Source organism: Elaeis guineensis, chromosome 1 (assembly GCF_000442705.2).
Source record: "Elaeis guineensis isolate ETL-2024a chromosome 1, EG11, whole genome shotgun sequence".
NCBI classification, from domain to species: domain Eukaryota; kingdom Viridiplantae; phylum Streptophyta; class Magnoliopsida; order Arecales; family Arecaceae; genus Elaeis; species Elaeis guineensis.
The window spans coordinates 143,193,320-143,212,115 of record NC_025993.2 but is presented as its reverse complement, the minus strand read 5'-3'; the positions used below and the strand labels follow the sequence as shown (position 1 = coordinate 143,212,115).

Sequence of the window (18,796 nt, the reverse complement as noted above, 5' to 3'; positions counted from 1 at the left end):
TAATTAAATTGGTGGCTTTGGGTCCACACTTGGTGTGACCTCACCACATCATGTTGAGTGCGTCTTAGTGGGCAATTGGGCTCGATTGACTGATCTCTCTCGTAACACCACTAAATATACCATAATAGATAGTTAGTATACTGTAGATAGTTAATATACTACAATATGCAGTTAAGATAACAAAATAAACAATTGCTATCCTCTTGTACACAGTTACTAGACACACACACATACTTAATATATCATAATATATAATATAGAATAAATTATCCTGACTCCTCTTGAGGTTTGGGATAATTATATGATCCCACCTAATATTTTAAAAATATACACATAACCCCTTGATCAAATATAAAAAATTAAAATTTGAAGAATAAAAAAATTATAAGATATTTTAAGTCTCAAATAAATTATAGTGATGATATTAGTAAAAATTATTAAATAGATAGGTAGTTTATTTAATAGAAAAAAATTCATAGGGGGTTATGTGTCATGTATATAGTAAAAATTAGATAGTAAAATATATATTTTCAAAATATTGGACGGAGAATCTTTAATTATCTTAAACTTTGAGGGAAGTAATTATAATTTATCTTATAATATATCATAGTGCATAGTTTATATACCCCGATATACACTTAATATACCACAATATGCACTTAATATACCATAATACACAGCATAAGTGTGCAGATACAACATAATTAAGTGTGCGTTGGGTGAAAATGAATATAACCGTGTGCATCTTGGAAATAACTATTTGCAAAGACATAATGCGTGCTGTGAGGATATGGTAATCCCATCTGATTCAATTACTTATTAAACACGCAGGATAATAAAGATAGCTATATTGACTTGACAGTTGAAATCAGGAGATTTTGTAGTCACAAGGGGATCTATTATCCACTCTTCTTTTCTTGCATTGAAAAGTAAGGCACATAAATATACTTATTTTCACCAGCTAATAGTTTTCCATTGTCTTTTCTTACGGGTCCTACAACATGCCGGGAATGAGATGAAATTTCTTACGGTTAAAAACTCAAACAACATTCTCATCAATGTTGGATCTCTTCCTTTCCCTCCATTTCTTAACTGCACTTCTTTTGGTTGCTTTTTTACCAACATCCACCTCCCGATCAGTGGAGACAAAAGAACTCCTTGAATTAAGAAGGCATTTAAATGACCCTACATATAGGTTTTCTTGAGCGTTGGAATGAATCCGACTCTTCCTGTCAATTTGTAGGGGTCACCTGTGACGACTATTGCCAAGTGATCATAATTTATTTTGCAAATTTATCATTATTTGGCAAGATATCACTTGTGATGGTATTGGCATCTTATGCGAGAGATAGATTTTCTGCTTTCTGTTTGCAGATCGGATTTTCTACTTCGAGCCAACCTTTCTGTTCGAGCAGATCATCCGAGAAGACTAACTGCGGAAAAGCTGAGGAAAGGTAAAAAATCGGACGAAAGAGGCGTCTTTGCGGGAGGAAACGGATGGATGATCTACCCTCATGTAGAAACCTGGACAAATGATGTATTTCCTTTTTTTTTTTTTTTTGCAATATTTATTTGGTGGTCGGTGTGGCAGATGGAGAAATTATTGGTTCGACTTGGTCCAAAGTGGATCATAGATAATTTGGTACTTAGAACGAGGAAAACGGGATTAAATTATACGGTAATCCGTATTGTTGACGAGGGAAAAGATATTAAATGGATGATAACAGATGTATTAAGAAATATAAATAGAAAAAAAGGGATTAAATAATTTATGATTCACTGTGGATCAAGTCCAACCAATAACTGATCGTGGTAGATGGGCTGGGATGGGGAGATTGAAGAATATATGGAAGATGGAGAGCAAAATACAGTGGAAAGGGGTATATTAGTTTGTTTAGGATTAGAGAAAGTCGGCGGGTACCGGGAGTTTTTGAAAGTCCAACTACTTACCGGAGTGGGCGTCATGGCTTTGGTCATCAGGGATTAAAAGACCCAGTCTAGTCAACAGACCGGCCGGGTGTCAATTATCCACTAAGAAAACCATGTTTTTGTCGTAAGCAACGCCCTCATAGCTGACTAATTCCACTACCAACTCCAATGCTCCCTTCCTCTTTTTAAGAGTTGCCTGGGATCCTGCCCACCGCCAGCCAGCCTCTCTTTTCGCCGCCAGCACTCTCAAGCAAGCTCAAGTGAAATAGGCATCGATGGCTAAGGCAGCAAGGCTGGTGTTTGTGCCGGTTCCGGGAGCGGGTCACTTGAAACCCACTCTCGAGATGGCAAAACGCCTTTCGAGCCGCTTCTCCATCACCATCCTCGTGATGCAACCCCCGTTGGATGCCTGGTCACCCACCATGAAATCCATCATTACTTCCGCCGCCTCCACCGCCATCCAATTCGTCGAGCTCCCGCGAGTCAACTTGTCCTTTGACGACGGTGAAGACGGCCCCTCCATATTCTTTCGCTTCATCGAAGCCCAGAAGCCTGTCGTAGAGGATGCCATCGCTACCCTTCCATCCTCTCTTCCCATCGCCGCAATTATTATCGATTTCTTCTGCACTGGCATAATTGATGTCGCAGCTGAACTCGGCATACCCCCATACATCTACTTCACCGCGAGCGCAGCCACCCTCGGCCTCATGCTCTACTTGCCCACTATCGATCTCACGTACCCGTTGGAGATGGAGAACTTGGCCTCCAAAGGGGAGATGATAAAGATCCCGAGCCTTTCCTCCCCGTTGCCTCCGCTGGCCATGCCAGATCCTGTGTTAAACAAGAAGTGTGACGGCTACAAATGGTTCCTCCACCATGCCCGCCGGTTCCAAGAGGTCAAGGGAATCGTGATCAACACCTTCACCGAGCTAGAACCTAATGCAATTCGTGCGATATCTGAAGGCCGATGCGTTCCAGATCACCCGACACCAGCTATCTACCCGGTAGGCCCAGTGCTATCAGTTGGTGAGCAGGAGGAGGGGCATGAGTGCATCACGTGGCTCGACGGGCAGCCACAAGGATCGGTCGTGTTCCTGTGTTTTGGGAGCATGGGGTTCTTTAACAGGGAGCAAGTGGTGGAGATCGCGGTGGGGCTCGAGCGGAGTCAGCATCGGTTCTTGTGGTGCCTGCGAAGTCCGCCGGAGGTGAAGTACCAACCACCACGCGATGCTGACCTCGGCGCAATGCTGCCTGAAGGTTTTCTGGAGCGGGCAAAAGGAAGGGGGATGGTGTGGCCGAGGTGGGCGCCACAAGCGGAAATACTGGGGCACAAGGCCGTGGGGGGATTTGTGAGCCATTGCGGGTGGAACTCATGTTTGGAGAGCTTGTGGGCTGGGGTGCCGATGCTCGGGTGGCCATTGTACGCCGAGCAGAAGTTTAATGCATTCGAAATTACGAGAGAGGTGGGAGTGGCCACGGAAATCAGGGTGGGAGATGGTGGGACGGTGGGCGCGGAGGAGGTGGAGAGAGGAGTGAGGTGTTTGATGGGAGAAGAAGTGGAGGGGAGAAAGGCGAGGGAGAGGGCGAGGGAGGTCAAACAGTTGGGCAGGAGGGCTCTCGAGGAGGGAGGTTCATCGCGGTTGGCGTTGGAGGCTTTGGTCAAGGAATTTATCAAGGAGATCGAGCTGGTGCCGAATTGAAGTTTATGATGCCAATTTGGGGTCGAGTTGCTTACAAATTGAGTCAGATCATCTAGTTGTTCTTCTCTTGTGGAAACTCAATGCAAGGCTTATGCTGATGTTTGCGGCTTGCTCGTGTATGTAGAGTATAGCATGATGAATTCTTAAAGCTTTAGAAGCTAGTCTAAGAATATATCCTCTTGGAATAAAACAAAGATATATGTTTGGTGTTTTAATTAGATCTTGTTTGGTCCAGCCCCTTATTTATATTTGTTGCAAGATTTTCTGTGTGAAATTTAAAATAATAATAAATAATAACACAGAAAAAAAAAAAAAGCAATTTACATGATTTGGCTTTTGACTTGCATTCATTCATAGACGAAGATGAAGAGAGATTTCACTATATTAGAAGATGGAGTATAAAAAGAATGAATAACAATCTCTGCAGTGTGCGGCTACTTAAATAATGAAAGGTGTTGGGTATAAAATACCCACAGCCGAAGTCCTCAGCGAAATCGACCACATGACGACTCCGCCCGGACTCCTACGGGAGCCGGGCTTCGTCCTCGACTCCAACGGCTGCAGACAGACTTCGTCCGGACTCCTACGGGAGCCGGACTCCACCGACGACTTCAACAGCAGGTAGACTCCGTCCGGACTCCTACGGGAGCCGGGCTCCGACCTCAACTTCAACCGCTGGTAAGCCTTATCCGGACTCCTACGGGAGCCGGACTTCGCCTTTAACCTTGATTGCAGGAAGACTCCGCCCGGACTCCTACGGGAGCCGGGCTTCGTCCTCGACTCCAACGGCTGCAGACAGACTTCGTCCGTACTCCTACGGGAGCCGGACTCCGCCGACGGCTTCAACAGCAGGTAGACTCCGCCCGAACTCCTACGGGAGCCGGGCTCCGTCCTCAACATCAACCGCTGGTAAGCCTTGTCCGGACTCCTACGGGAGCCGGACTCCGCCTTTAACTTTAAATTGCAGGAAGACTCCACCCGGACTCCTACGGGAGCCGGGCTTCATCCTCGACCCCTACGGCTGTAAGACAGACTTCGTCCGGACTCCTACGGGAGCCGAACTCCGTCATCAGCCCCGACCACTGCCGAGCTTCAGCCGATGGATCTGCATTCTCAGGCTGTATCAACGGCCACGATTCTGCTCCACTCACTGCGGCAGACCCTACGCGACCCCATTATTCTCTGACAGGCTGTATCAACGGCCATGATTCTGCTCCACTCACTGCGGCAGACCCTACGCGACCCCATTATTCTCTGACAGGCTGTATCAACGGCCATGATTCTGCTCTACTCCCTGCGGCGGGTGCTGCGTGACTCCACTACCTGTAACAGATTTCACGTGGCACGCCCCAGTGATGGCCACGGGTCTACTCCACTACTCTTCACAGCAAATTCTGCCTGACCCTCGGCAGCCTACTACCAGGCGGTTACAAACGTCGCCATCAATCCGTTACCTCCTCCGCCTATAAAAAGGAGGACCCAGATACGTTATTCTATAAGCTCATTTCTTATCTCAAAACTCTGCTAAATTCTCCGTTCGAGCACTCCATTCTTGTTGAGGCAGAGAACTGACTTGAGCGTCGGAGGGTCTTGCCGGAGCAACCCCACCTCCGGTTTAGACTTCCCTTGCAGGTCCCGGCGGCGACCGCGACTTCCCCGACTCCAGCTTCTCCGGCGCAAGCAGATTTTTGCACCAACAAAAGGCATGACTACTATATATAGCCATCAAATTTTAAAACAATAAAAAAAAAATCAAAATATCCAAATAAGCCAAATAAAGTCAAAAAAATGTGTTAGATCAAGCCCTTCACTACCACCACATACCTCATGGAAAATCCACTTGGGTCACCTCAAAATAGTTGGATCAGATGATAAATCGAGTCACATGAAAATTCAAGCCATACTCAAAAAATCTCTAGCTTGACTTGGATTCCATCAAGCTGTAATACAAAAAAGTCAACTCTCCTCCACCTTCTCTAATAATGCCCCTAAGGGCCTAGCTCAGCATATCAAAATATGAACTAAGTCCAAGCAGTACTTAAACTTGAGAGTGGTAACTAGTTTGATCAGCACATCTATTAGATTATTTGATGTAAAAATCTTTTTCAGTATAATAATTCTTGTGATATAACATTCCAAATAAAATAGTATTTGATATCAATATGCTTGGTCCTCTGATGATACATTTGATTTTTAATTAAATAAATGGTATTCTAGCTATTATAATAAACAGTAGTTACATCTTATTATAAGCTAAGATAACCAACCATTGCCATATGCTATGCCTATATAGTAGAGAAAGTAATACTAGACCATAAAGTCACTTTTTAATTGATAACACAATCTGAGAGAGTAAGACATAGCTTGTTAAGGCCTCTTTCTGTCCAAGTCGCTTGCATAATCATAGTCCACAACCAATAACACTATTGTACATATTTGAACCCCGATCATATATCAAACCAACATCCGTAGTGCTTCTTAAATAGCATAAGATCCATTTCATAGTCTGTCATGGATCCTTCTTAAATGTCTCATATATTTTTTTTGATAATAATGTCCCATGTATTTGCTAATGATACTAATGACTCGTAAGATATCTAGATGTGTACAAACTATAACATACATAATATTTTCAACTACACTAGTGTATAGAATACGTGACATATAATCCTCCTTTTTGTATGATTATGAAGACAAAGCAGCTGAAAGCCTGAAGTATATTTCAAGTGGAGTATTTACTGACTTGTAATCTTACATACCAAAATATTCAAGTATCTTCTCGATATAATTTTTTTTGTGACAAGAATAAGTTATTTGTGCATCGATCCCTATAAATCTTCAAACCCAAAATCTTCTTTGCTATACCCAAGACCATAATCTCAAATTCAGTACTAAGCCTAGCCTTCAACTTTTTAATTTTAGAGATATTCTTTACTATAAAGTATATCATCAATATAGAATAATAGATAAACAAAAAAACTATTTGGAAGCCTTCTGTGATAAACACAATTATCATAGTCTCTCCAAGAATAACCATGTCCAAACATAAATGCATCAAATCACTTATACCATTATCTAGGAGATTGCTTCAAACTATATAATAATTTTCTTAACTACCAAATATGGTCCTCCTTATCCTGAACAACAAATCTCTCAGGCTACTGCATGTAAATTTGTTCCTCAAGCTCATTATGTAACAAAGCTATCTTGATATCAAACTATTGAAGCTTTAAGTCAAATAATGCAACAATGACAAGCAACACGTGAATAAAGCTATGTTTTATAATAAGAGAAAAAATTTCATTAAAGTCTATATCTTCCCCTTGACTGTAGTCTTTTGCAACTAAATGTGCTTTGAACCTTACTGCTTAAACCTCTGAAATTTTTTCTTTCTTCCTAAAGGGCTTTATGGCATGGTTTCATAAGATCCCATGTCTGATTCTTGTGAAGAGACTCAATCTCCTCATCTATAGTAATAGACCATGGTACAAACTTACTTCTAGAGATGGCCTTATATAACTGATGGAATACTGAACCTCAATAGACTTGCCATAAACAATACAAAAATGACTAAATCTATATATCCATATCTCCAAGGGGGTCTAATCTACCTCCTTAATCGACCAATGACTATATGGTGTATTGCTGCTCCTATAGGACCTCTCTCATCGATAATCTCAGACTCATCACCCTGAATTGGCCAAATTGAAGTATATGATAGATGAACTAAAGATCAACCTCAAGCTCCACCTATTTTTCAACATCATGATCTTTATCTATAGCAACAACTTCTTTATTGAATGAAGCATAGTCTTTTCATCAAAGATAACATCTTAATTGACTATAAATTTTTTAAAATCAGGCTCAACACACCATAATCTATAGCCTTTTACCCCATATTGATGATAACCAAGAAAGATATATTTTTGTGCCCTTCTTCCAAGTTTACTATTATTAGCATATATATAAGCAAGACAATCAAATATTTTCAAAATAGCATCATCAGTAGGTGTACTAGATCATACCTCAAAAAGAGTCTTCATCTTAATAATAGTGGATAGAGACCTATGCACTAAGTAGCTAGCCATATTAACAGCTTCAATTAAAAAATCTTGAGATAAACTAGATTGAGAAAGCATACACCTTGCTCGATACAAAAGATTTCTATTCATGCATTTTGTAACACCATTTTATTGCGGTGTATTCCTAATTATGCAGTGTCTTACCATGCCTTCAACCTCGTAGAACTTATTAAATTGATCCTCATAAAATTTTATACCATTATTAGTTTCAATCTCTTGATTTTTTTTGCCAAATTATTTCTCAACAAGTGCTTTCCACTTCTTACAAGTCAAAAAGATCTCATTCTTTTGTTTTAGAAAATATGCCCAAATTTTTCTTAAAAAATTATCAATGAAAGTCAACAAATATTGAGAACCACTTTTTGATTGAATAGGTGGCGAATCCTAAAGATCAGAATGGATATAATCTAATATGCCCTTTGTCTTATGGACAGCTCTATTGAACTTGACTTTGTACTATTTTTTATAAATAAAATACTTGCAAAAGTCAAGCTTCTGATTTTTTGATCATACAATATATCCTGTTTGCTTAAAACAGACAATCAGTCTCACTCATGGCCTCAATGTATATGCTACAAATGAGTACTATCGAAATCTAGATCTAGTGAGAAAATTGATGCAACACCAACAATGGTGTTATCATAAAGCAAGCAGAGGCCATGAAATAATCTGCCTTTGAGCATAATGAGAGTATCCTTTGAAACCTTGAAAACTCCATCTCACCAAAGTACCTAAAATCATGTGAACAAAGAGCACTCAAAGAAATCAGGTTCTTTTTCAAATCTAGTATAAACTGCATATCAGATAAGATCTTAACAATATTATCATGCATCTTGATCTAAATGAATTCTATTTCAACAATCTTATGTTGATTCAAGAATTGATTTTGATGATATCAAAATACTTAAATAACTTTGATACTAATGAATGCTTGAAATTATGTGTAAATGAAGACTCTCTAAACTAACAAGTTGCTCATTTTGATAGAGCAAGTTTAGCCTAAAAATATTGTTCATCAAGTAAAGCTTCTCAAAAATCAACTTTGATAAAAAAGAGAATCAATTATGATACACTCTGATATTGTTAATATATCAAAGATCTATAGTACTCGAGTCAACTCCAATATTTTCTAGAGTCGATATTAAACGAGAGCTGATCCCAAAATATTCATGAGTTGATCCTATTTCATATTGAGCTGACCCTAATATCTTCTCGAATTGACCTTACTATTTCAAGAGCCAACCCAACTGAGGACTCAGAATGCTAGATAGAGTTATATTTTGGAGATCAAGAATTCAAGCTAACTCTAAAGAATCTTAAGTCGATCCCATTGTATCTCAAGCCAACCTCATTGTATCTTGAGCCGACTTCAAAAATTTCATGAGTTGATTCCAAATGTAAGTTGACCCCAGATGTCCAAAAGTTGACTCTACTAATATCTCAAAGCATAAAGACAGAGAGTAGTAAAATTTAGATTCTTCAATTAGAGCCAACTGTAGAGATTTCAAGAGTCAATCCCACACTCGAGTCGACCCTAGCAAGAGAAGCCAAGTTGACTCTAGCAGCAATTGAGTCAGCTTTGAAAATTAAAAGCCAACTCTATTGAGTTCTAATAAAATCAAGTAGCTAGTTTTTTAATTTTTTTTAACGGTTATAAATGACTAGTTTGAGCTCTCTAATGATTATTTTAAGATTTTTAGCCTTCTATGAATTTATTTTAAATATAAAATTTGATTTGAAAAATTAAAAAGGGATCAACTTTTGAGATTTTATATTGAAAAATTTTAAGAAAATTCTTAAGAAAGAAAGAGTACTAAAAGAGAGTATTCAATAATTTTTATAATTGAGAAATAAGTGCTTGAGCATATTGATTGAGTATACCCACAGTAGAGAATCTTCTTCAAGTTTATTCTCAAACTTTTATTGAAGCATAAAAAAATAGTTCTTCATATTTAAACTACAACTTCAACTAGCTCCAAGAGTTTCAATACATCTCAAGGGTTACACATACTTATATGCAAACTCCATAAAAGAAAAATAATATTAGCTTATATAGAATTACATCAACAAATGAAAATAATTTAAAATAATATTAATAAAAAAAATATTATGGGATCACATCAATAAAAAAAATATTATGAACTGTCATGTGATCTCTAAAATTATGTAATTACCTAGAATCATGTGATCATCTAAAATCATGCTAACACATAATAGTATATCAAACAAAAAGCAAGTGTGACTAATTGTAGATGATGAGAAAGTATATAAGAGCCTTGTGTAGAAATAATATTTCCCACATTTTTATCTATGCAAATCAGGTCTTTTTTTTTCTTTGCCTAAATTTAGACTATCCGTGTTTGTCATGAATCCCATGGCTTGTTGATTGGCTTTTGAAGGAGGGGTTGCCACAACCAGATTCTATATCATGGACCTGGGGCTTTCCTCCAAGAGTGATTTTGTTATCCCCTAAAGAAAGGGGATCCTACTTGTTTTGTAGGACTATGAGGGTGTAATCCTAGTTTTGCTAACTTAAAAACATCACAAATTCAAAAGCAAAAAAGTAGGCTCTCAAGAAAAATAGCATCAAAAATTTTAATGTGAAAAATATCCCCACTTTCAGGCACCCAAGTTATTCATAGATTTAGACATTATATGAAAAAAATAACATAGAAAAGCACCATCAAAACATTTGGCATTTTGGAACTTAACATATTGACCATGCCAAAAAGAAGAAGAAGAAGAAGAAGAAGAAGAGGAGGAGAGAGAGAGAGAGAGATTTACATCCATCCAGCAATTCAAACACTTTCAGAATTGTACAAACTAGCTTAGCAATCAGAACCCTAAATGGATTTTGTTTACATTTCAAAAGCTGATTCGAGCATCTGCATTCCCTTTCTAGATTTGATTTACTTTCTAGGGGTTGTTTGGAGCATTTACATGCTTTATGTTGATCTGATTTACATGTCGAAGACTAATGCGACATTGGCATGCTGCATTCCCTTCATGACATTGTTGGGAACTTATGTGTTTTGGGGGGATTTACTCCTACATCGGTTGTAAGTCAAGAGTAACTCTAACTTATATGGCTAGGCCCTTCTCCCCCTCTTGAGATCCCTTTTGGACTCTAAACCATAGGATAAAATCATACAAGGAGAGTGTATGGGAAGCAGCCCTCAAAGTGGACAAATCTCATAAAGGATGGAGACCCCAGGCAATCTGAGCCAAGAGACCTCAGACTACAACAATGGCACCCATCATGGGTTCCCCAATAAATAGAGTTCTCCTTGACTGAAGGCTATTATTGTAGGGGAGGTTTAGTCTCACATCGGTTGTGATTCAAGAGTAACTCTGACTTATATGGCTAAGCCCTCCCCTTCTTGAGACACCTTTTGGGCTCTAGTCCAAGAAACAAAATCATGCAGGAGGAGTGTATGAGAAGTAGCCCCTAAAGCAGATAATACCTCATGAAGGACGGAGACTCTAAGCCATCCGAGGAAAGAGACCTCGGACCATAATAATAATTTATTGTTACACCTCTTTGGCTCGGTGATGTGATGGAGTAGCTGGATTGGGCGGCTTGGAATGAGTGTCGCACTAAGTCGGCAGGTGCCACGTCAGAACTTCAATCACCTACAAAGAAAGTCTGCATGTCGAAGAACAAGATGGGGGTTTCTCCGATGGAGGGACTCTCTGATGCTTAAGTTAGTGACAATCGGAGAGGGAGAATAGTAGAAGAAAGGTAGTGAGAGTGAGAGTTTTTTCAGTTTAGGAGTCTCCTTTTTTTTTCCTCCCTTCGGGTCAAAGCCTAGGGCCCTCTCTCTTTTCCCCCCTCTTGCTGCCCTCTTTGCATAGGATGGAGTCTGTCAGGTGGTTAGCACCCATCAGAGTTGGAATAGTGGTTGTCAGAGCCAGAGTGATGGATGTCAATAGGCTATCGCAGAGCCTATAGCCCACATTTGAAAGAGTAGTGGGCATACAATAGAGTGTCAGTCTTGTAAGGCCTGCACGCCAAGCACTCCAGGAGGTATCTGATTTGGTGGATAGCTTACAAGGAGCTAAGTTGAGAAGAAGATGTCATTGGTCAGTAGTCAATGATGCTAGGTTTGTCGAGCGGCCAACCTCTCATGATCAGCCCCGAGTCGATAACTCTAGGGCTGCATGGATTCTGTATCTTGGGTTCTTTGCACTAGGAAGCCAAGTGTCCACCACATACTCGGGGTTCAAACACATCATCCGGTGCACAAAATACAATCCAACACTTGCCCCCAACTTTTTAGTCTGAAGTATTTGTATTGAAAAGTAGTTTGTTGGTTGAATTTTGGGGTCACGTGCTAGAGTAAGTCTCTCCATCATTGTGAGGCTTCATTGATGTGGCCAAAGTAGTCGGATACTTCCTCGGATGTTGACTAGCCTGAAGGGGGCATAGTGGAGTTCAGGGACATTGGCAACTTGCACCAGGTAGTTATCGAAATAGTTTTTCAGTTGGTGCTTACGATCATCTAGTGCTCCTAGGCCTGACAATCGTTCGGCACTGGAAATGGTACATATTGTGGCACTGGGTTGCCTTTCCTACCTATTGTATACCATGGTGCAGCATTTGTATTTCGTTGCACCGTACTCCATAGTCGAGGTTATCGGCGACATGGCGATCGAGGAGTGATCGAAGGGATGTTGGTGTGGTTCCGTGAAGCCTCTTCAGAATCCTTATGTTCTCCCTGAACCACTAGCCCCTAAGGGAGCTTTTGATGTGGGTTGCTATTGTAGACTCTTCAGGGTTTGTAGCGTTGGTCAGGATTTAGTCGATTCAAAGGCTTCAGCTTTATCTTTGGAGGAAGCCCAAGATTTTCTTTGGATGTATCTCGAGAACCCCAATGCTCAACATTGTCCCTATCAGGATCTTGAAGGAGATCAGGCTACCAATCTATTTATCAGACCCCTTAGGCATTTACTCATAGGATGCTTCGTAATTCCAACTGCTATCAAGGCAAGGAAATTTTTTGAGGAAATAGACTAGGGAGTCGTCCTAGCCTATTCCAACTTGTTGCATGGCGGATTGAGAAGAGTCTTAAAGCACTTTAGGGGTTGTTCCTCAAAATTTTGGGATGGATAGAGTTGCAATTAATGGCCGCGATGCTTGGTGCTTCTGGTCTGGCCACATGGTGTAACCTGATTGCCGGTTGGTTAGGTGTGCATTGATTGAGACCTGTATAAATAGGCCACTCTCTAGTGGTGGATGCATTTACCAGAGAATTCTTCCTTATCCTTCTATGCCTTGCGACAATGGAGCCATTGTCACGATCAGTGAAGGAGGCAGTAGAGAAGAAAATGACTTTTTTAAGGGTGAAGCCTCTGCCCAAGAGGGCAAAGATCACCTTGCTGGAGCCTCCCAATTTTAGCTAGGTGTTGTTCTCTCCGAGGGCCTCAGGTGAGTCTGGGCAAGCTGGCAAGGGCTCTTCCCTCTCTGGAGGGGTGACCTGGTGGGGGACCTCTATGAAGGTCTTCGTCAAAGCTTGGCTTCATTGCATTACAGAGTATAAGACCTTGGAGGCCTTCAAGGTGGAGCTCGTCGACACCTCTACCACCGCTTTTATCCAGGGCTTCAAGAACTGCAAGGCCCGACTGAAGTACATGATGTCATAGTTGGACCTGTACTGCCTTTGCCCAGAGAACAATGATGAGCAGGTGGGAGTGTTTTCCTCGAATGAAGATTATGTCTTCATCCCTTTACTTTTTGTTTGTTTGCTCGGTGCCTCTTTCGGCATCGTTTTTGTAAAAACTTCATAAGTGAAAAATGGGCTTTTTTTCATGTATACCTCTTCCATGATTGCATTCTGATTCTTTTCTTTAAGAACATGGTTCTTTACTGAGACCTTTGACATTGTACGATCGCATGATCATGGGGTTGAGGACTTCAGGATGTGTCCAATCTCCTTTATTAGGTAAACCTTTAGGATAATTAGATCTTTCTTGGAGATCGTGACTCACTCGACAAAAATTTTGGAGGTGATTCTCAAGCTGGCCTTTTGACTATGCCATCTCCAAGCCATCTCTATCAGTCGTTTCAGCATCAAACACTTGTCATTAGGTTGTTTCTAAGATTTCTGTTTATGGAGAGTCTCATCTTCAGTTAGGATATCCTCCCTTCTTTGGCATCTTGTCGATTCATATTCGAAAGTCATGGCATTCAAGCTAGGATATCTTTGAGAGGTTGGCCCGCCAATCCAGTCGTTGGAGTTCATGCGAGCATTCAAATATTTTTTGTTTTATCCGAAGCCACGTCGAACATTTTTTCCCCACTCCTTCATCTTCGCTCTCTATTTTGTTGGAGTCGGGTCCATGCACTAGTGGGCCATACTCCCCAGACATTTAATGTCAGATGTCTTTTCGATGATGATGACATGTTGAAAGGGATAACTGCTGCCTCGATTCCTAGTGGCACGATCTTTGAGACCTCCTCCATAGTGACACGCGTCTCATGGCTAGTGGGATAGTTGGAGGTGCTAGGCATGACTCCTCCATAAATAGAAACCTCCTATCTCTCAAAATTGAAACCATCTAGTCATCTCTCCAGGATGTTGTCCTTTCGGATGCTGGAGTGTTGTCGCCACTCACCTCCATTCGATGCAGCCTTTCTGTACCTTCATGGGATCAGAGTTCACCTCAAAAAATTATACTGGAGAGGGGTGCATCAGGTAGCATCTTCATTTGGCATGAGAGATATTGAAAATTTTCATCGCTCTGCTCGCTGAGTGATGGTGGCATCTGCTAGGGCTGTTCTGGGATGTCACTCTATGGGAGGGTCTTGGATCTTTTTGGAGGTGGTCTGGCCCTCTCCAGTGGGTGTAGCCTTCCGACCTTCCTTGAAGATTTATCGTGAAGGTAAACATGTCTCTAGAGGCTGGCATCGTCGAGCCCCATCACTTTCATCACATCAACCTGATGTAGGGCTTCACCAATGGCCGCACTTCTATTTCTTCTTGTTCCATTATAATGGACTTCGTTCGGTTAAAGTCATCTTATAATGAAGCTTTTCTTGTTAATAAATATTCCTTCATTATTTGCTTGCGTCTTGCATAGTTATCTCGATGTTGTTATGAAAGGCTCTTTTGAGATGCTATTTGGGATTGACCTGAAGCCGTCTGTGACCACCCTCCTCGTTTTACCAACAAGTAGGGAGTGATACATGGTTGCGTGAGGTCTTCAAAGGGTTGACCCTTTGGTTGTGGCCTTCGACGCCTGTTCGATGATAGATCTCAGTTTGGTTGAGTCTTATGATCAGACTTCCCATTGGAAGGGATGACTTTATTGGTGATGAAGGTACAAAGAGTTGTGTTGCTTACTAGTTATGTATCCGAAGTCTTTTGGAGTCCTAGGTCCATGGAAGCCAAATGCCATTGGAAGTTGCTGATGCATAGGCTCCCGATCTGGTTACTTTCATTAGCCAACATGGTGCTTCCCAGTTTCGAGCATGTTCATCATGTTCAGTGAGTTTAGATGCTTCGGTCCATTTGAGTGTAGGACCTTCAGGTCGAGAGGTATTGAATCTGGTAGGGTGTTGTAGTGGTTATCCACTTGCTGTCAGTACAATGCCATTTTGTCCCAAGCTTTTGCTCCGATGACTTGCGATGGGCATTCGGCTTGACCCATTTGATAATGTGGCCGATCGCTAGGATTGTTGGGTTCCCTTCATCCCAATGTCATTGATGATGCCCACGCTTATAGAATAGAATTTCTTGCATCTTGTTGCACCAAATATCGATGGTCTCGAAGCTTGTCGCTTGGTCCTCCTCGCTTCTAGCCCCCCCGATCAGTAGGTCCCAAGATCATATTGATGGCTCTAGCTGTCGGATTATCACCAAGGTTGTTATCCTCCGCATTGGTGTTTGTCCGATATGGACCCCATCAAGCCCTCGTTTGAACTTTAAGGTGCCTATGACGAATGACATCCTCGGTCTCATCGTTCAGCTGGTGATACCCATTAGTGCCATGGCTATGATTATGGTGGAAGCAGTAACATTTCTCTTGATCTCACCAGCCCGATCTCGCTCTTGTCTTCCCAGGCCATCATAGGTCATCTTGGCCTTTGATTTCCATCAGGATCTAGATACAAGGGGTGGAGAGAGAAAGGTAGTTATGGAAGCATTGTGGTGGTCTCGTCACCCTCTTTTGTCTTTAGGGGCAATTCTCTCCTTCTTCTTTTAAAGCTCCACGATCATTGTCATGGGGTCTTTTCTTGTCACCGTTCTTTCTCTCCTCTTCTTTTTGGTGTAGACTTTCAAGAGGTTCTTATCGAGGTAGAAAATCAGGCACCCATCCTTGAGTCTTTGCTTCATCACTGATATGGTGGTGCACTCGCTGAAGTCATGGACTTCAACCGTGGCCATGTTGAGAGATACCACATAATCTCTTGACAGCTCACCTTCTCTTTGCTCTATAGAGGAGAGGCATCATTATCCTTCAACTGTGACCTCCGGCTATAGAAGTGCAGAACAAATCGCTTCCCAATTTCTGGAAGGAATGGATCGGTTCGCTTAGGAATTTCTAAGAGAATAGTGGCTAGGTTTTGAAGCTGGAGCCATCATCTTACTGATGGCTAACTTCCTGGGTTCGCTAATTCGATGTTCCAGTTCTCAGACCTTTCTCTTGAATTTGTCTTCTCATCGAGAGTGGCACCGATGCAAGCTCTAGGTGGAGTCCTTGGAGGGCTCTCGCGGTCATAGTTGTTGATTGTCTCTTCTCGAGGTTTGGGGATGCTAAGGTGGGGCAAGCGATGTGGGACCGACTCGATTGATCGTGATTATTAGATGAGGCTTGAGCCGCATCTAAGCATCGATGCCCTCATTCTGACCGATCCATATGGGTTCAATAGCTATGCTGAGATGGAGCCACCAACAGAGCTTGGGTTCTTACTGCATTTTGCTACAGCTGCTATACAGCAGCTATGAGTGCTTAGACTTGCTCTGTCAGTGTGTTGATGGGATCCGATTAGGGAGGCTGCTCTCCAGCATCTCATGCATCGAGTATGTTGTGTGGGAAAGACTATCGGTGGGACCTTGTTTGCACCATCTTCTTCAAAAAAGTGGGATTAGGGATGCTGGCTGGCCATTCCTCTAGTATCAATCTGTTGTTGGACCTCTCCAATTAGGTGATGCAATAGAGTAGATAGACTTGGTGTCTTAGAACAAGTGTCGCACTATAGTAGATAGGTGCCATGTAGGAACTTCGATCATCTATAAAAAAAGCCTGCACACTGGAGAACAGAGTGTGGGGTTCTCTGGTGGGGGGACCCTCCGATGCTTAAGTTAGTGACAGTCGAAGAGAGAGAATAGTGGAAGAAGGATGGTGAGAGTGAGAGTTTTTTTTTCAATTTAGGAGTCTTTCTTTTTCTCTTCCCTCCAGGCCAGAGCCTGTGTTCTCTCTCTTTTTCCCCTCTTGCTACCCTTTTTTTGTAGGAGGGAGTCTGTTAGGCAGTTAGCACCATTGAAGTTAGAATAGTGGATGTCAAAGCTAGAGTGATGGGTGTCAGCAGGCTATCACAGTGCCTGTTGCCTATATTTGAAGAAGTAGTGGGCACATAGCATAGTGTTAGTTCTACGAGGCCTGCATGCCAAGCGCTCTAGGAGGTGTTCGATCTGGTGAATGGCTTGCAGGAAGCTAAGTCGGGAAGAAGATGCCATTGGTCGGAAGCTGATGATTCTGGGTCTATCGAGTGATCGACCTCTCATGATCAACCCCTAGCCAATGACTCCGAGGCTGCACCGATTCTACATCCCGAGTTCTCCGCACAAGGAAGCCAGGTGTCCGCCACGTACTTGGGGTTCGAACATGCCATTTGGTCAATAAAATATGGTCCAACACTATATAATATTAGACTACTATATGTACTCTAATAATGACCTCAGCCATCACGATATCCATTAGAAGAACAACTAATGTAGCCATGGTTATTGCCATGACAACCACCACTATGGCCACTATCGATGCCATTGCGAAAGCTGCTATCATGGCTAGCACCACCAAAATAGTTACCAACAGAGTATCATTGTACTTTGAATTTTTCAATCATTCTTTTTGCAAGTAGAATGTTTTTGTTGTGGGGTCATACCACCTCAGCCATAGATCTCAAGACATCCTAAAAAATCCTAGGTCGACAAGAATGGGCACCATTGAATCTGCCAAAGGAATCTAACATGAAATGACCATATTTGCTCGGACTTTCATCGACCTCCAGGTCAACCCCTAGCCGACCCTCGGATTGGGATTTTTTCAACCGTCAGGTCGACATATAATCATCAATGAGAATGAAGCCCAAGACTGACACCAACCTTCGGATTGGGATTCCACCAATCACTAAAGATAAAATTTTGCAGTCCATACTGACACGAAACTAATCAGGACAGCACCTCAACCATGGGTCGCTGCCAATCCACCAACTCATTGAGCCATGTGGACAATTTGTTGGAAGCTCCTAACAAACTCTCAGAACGTGGCCATGTGGGCATAACAAATACCCATAACTAACCACCTATAGGTTCAGATCTGATGGCCTATGTTCTAAGCATAACAAACTCTAATATCTCTCTATATAAGAAGGTAATAAAGAGACCCTAAAAAAGCTATGGTAAGCCAACCCGAGTCACCATTGTTGAGGATCATCATACCTATGTGGGAATCTGGAGATCAGCAATAATCTCCTACTAGAAGAGTCTTGATGTAGAAAACTATTGAAAATGTCAAAAGACTAGAACTATAGCACTTTGAAGACTTAGAATCAAACTCCAACAGAGAGTTGTTTGTGGTGGCCACAACTCTTGACCCTAGGAGACTCATGATCCCTTGAACTAGTAGTAGGGACCCATCCACACCTCATCCTAGGCATGGAGAAAGAAGGAGATGCAATGATCTTGGGTAGCCACACTTTGAGGGGTGGCAAGGACTTGTAGCACCCACATGATGGGGTGCCTCCCTCTTCCATACCCTAGGGTGGCTAGGGCATGAGGGAGGCACCCCCCTCTAGGATATCCTCAAGAGAGAGGGGGCGGCAACACTAGAGAGAAAGAAGAGTTAAAGGAAGAAAAGCTC

At 41.8% G+C, this 18,796-nt stretch overlaps 1 protein-coding gene across 1 annotated transcript; it reads left to right on the top strand.

Moving 5' to 3' along the window:
* Positions 1–2,123: 2,123 nt before the first annotated feature.
* Positions 2,124–3,844, top strand: LOC105039019 (malvidin galactosylase UGT88C3). Its single transcript, XM_010914992.3, has one exon. The coding sequence runs from the start codon at positions 2,205–2,207 to the stop codon at positions 3,627–3,629; it is 1,425 nt and encodes a 474-aa protein (XP_010913294.1). The 5' UTR covers positions 2,124–2,204; the 3' UTR covers positions 3,630–3,844.
* The last annotated feature ends 14,952 nt before the right edge of the window (positions 3,845–18,796 follow it).

Bases quoted from the DNA above. Each gene is read 5' to 3' on its own strand.
- LOC105039019 (XM_010914992.3), top strand. From the start codon at position 2,205: ATGGCTAAGGCAGCAAGGCTGGTGTTTGTGCCGGTTCCGGGAGCGGGT.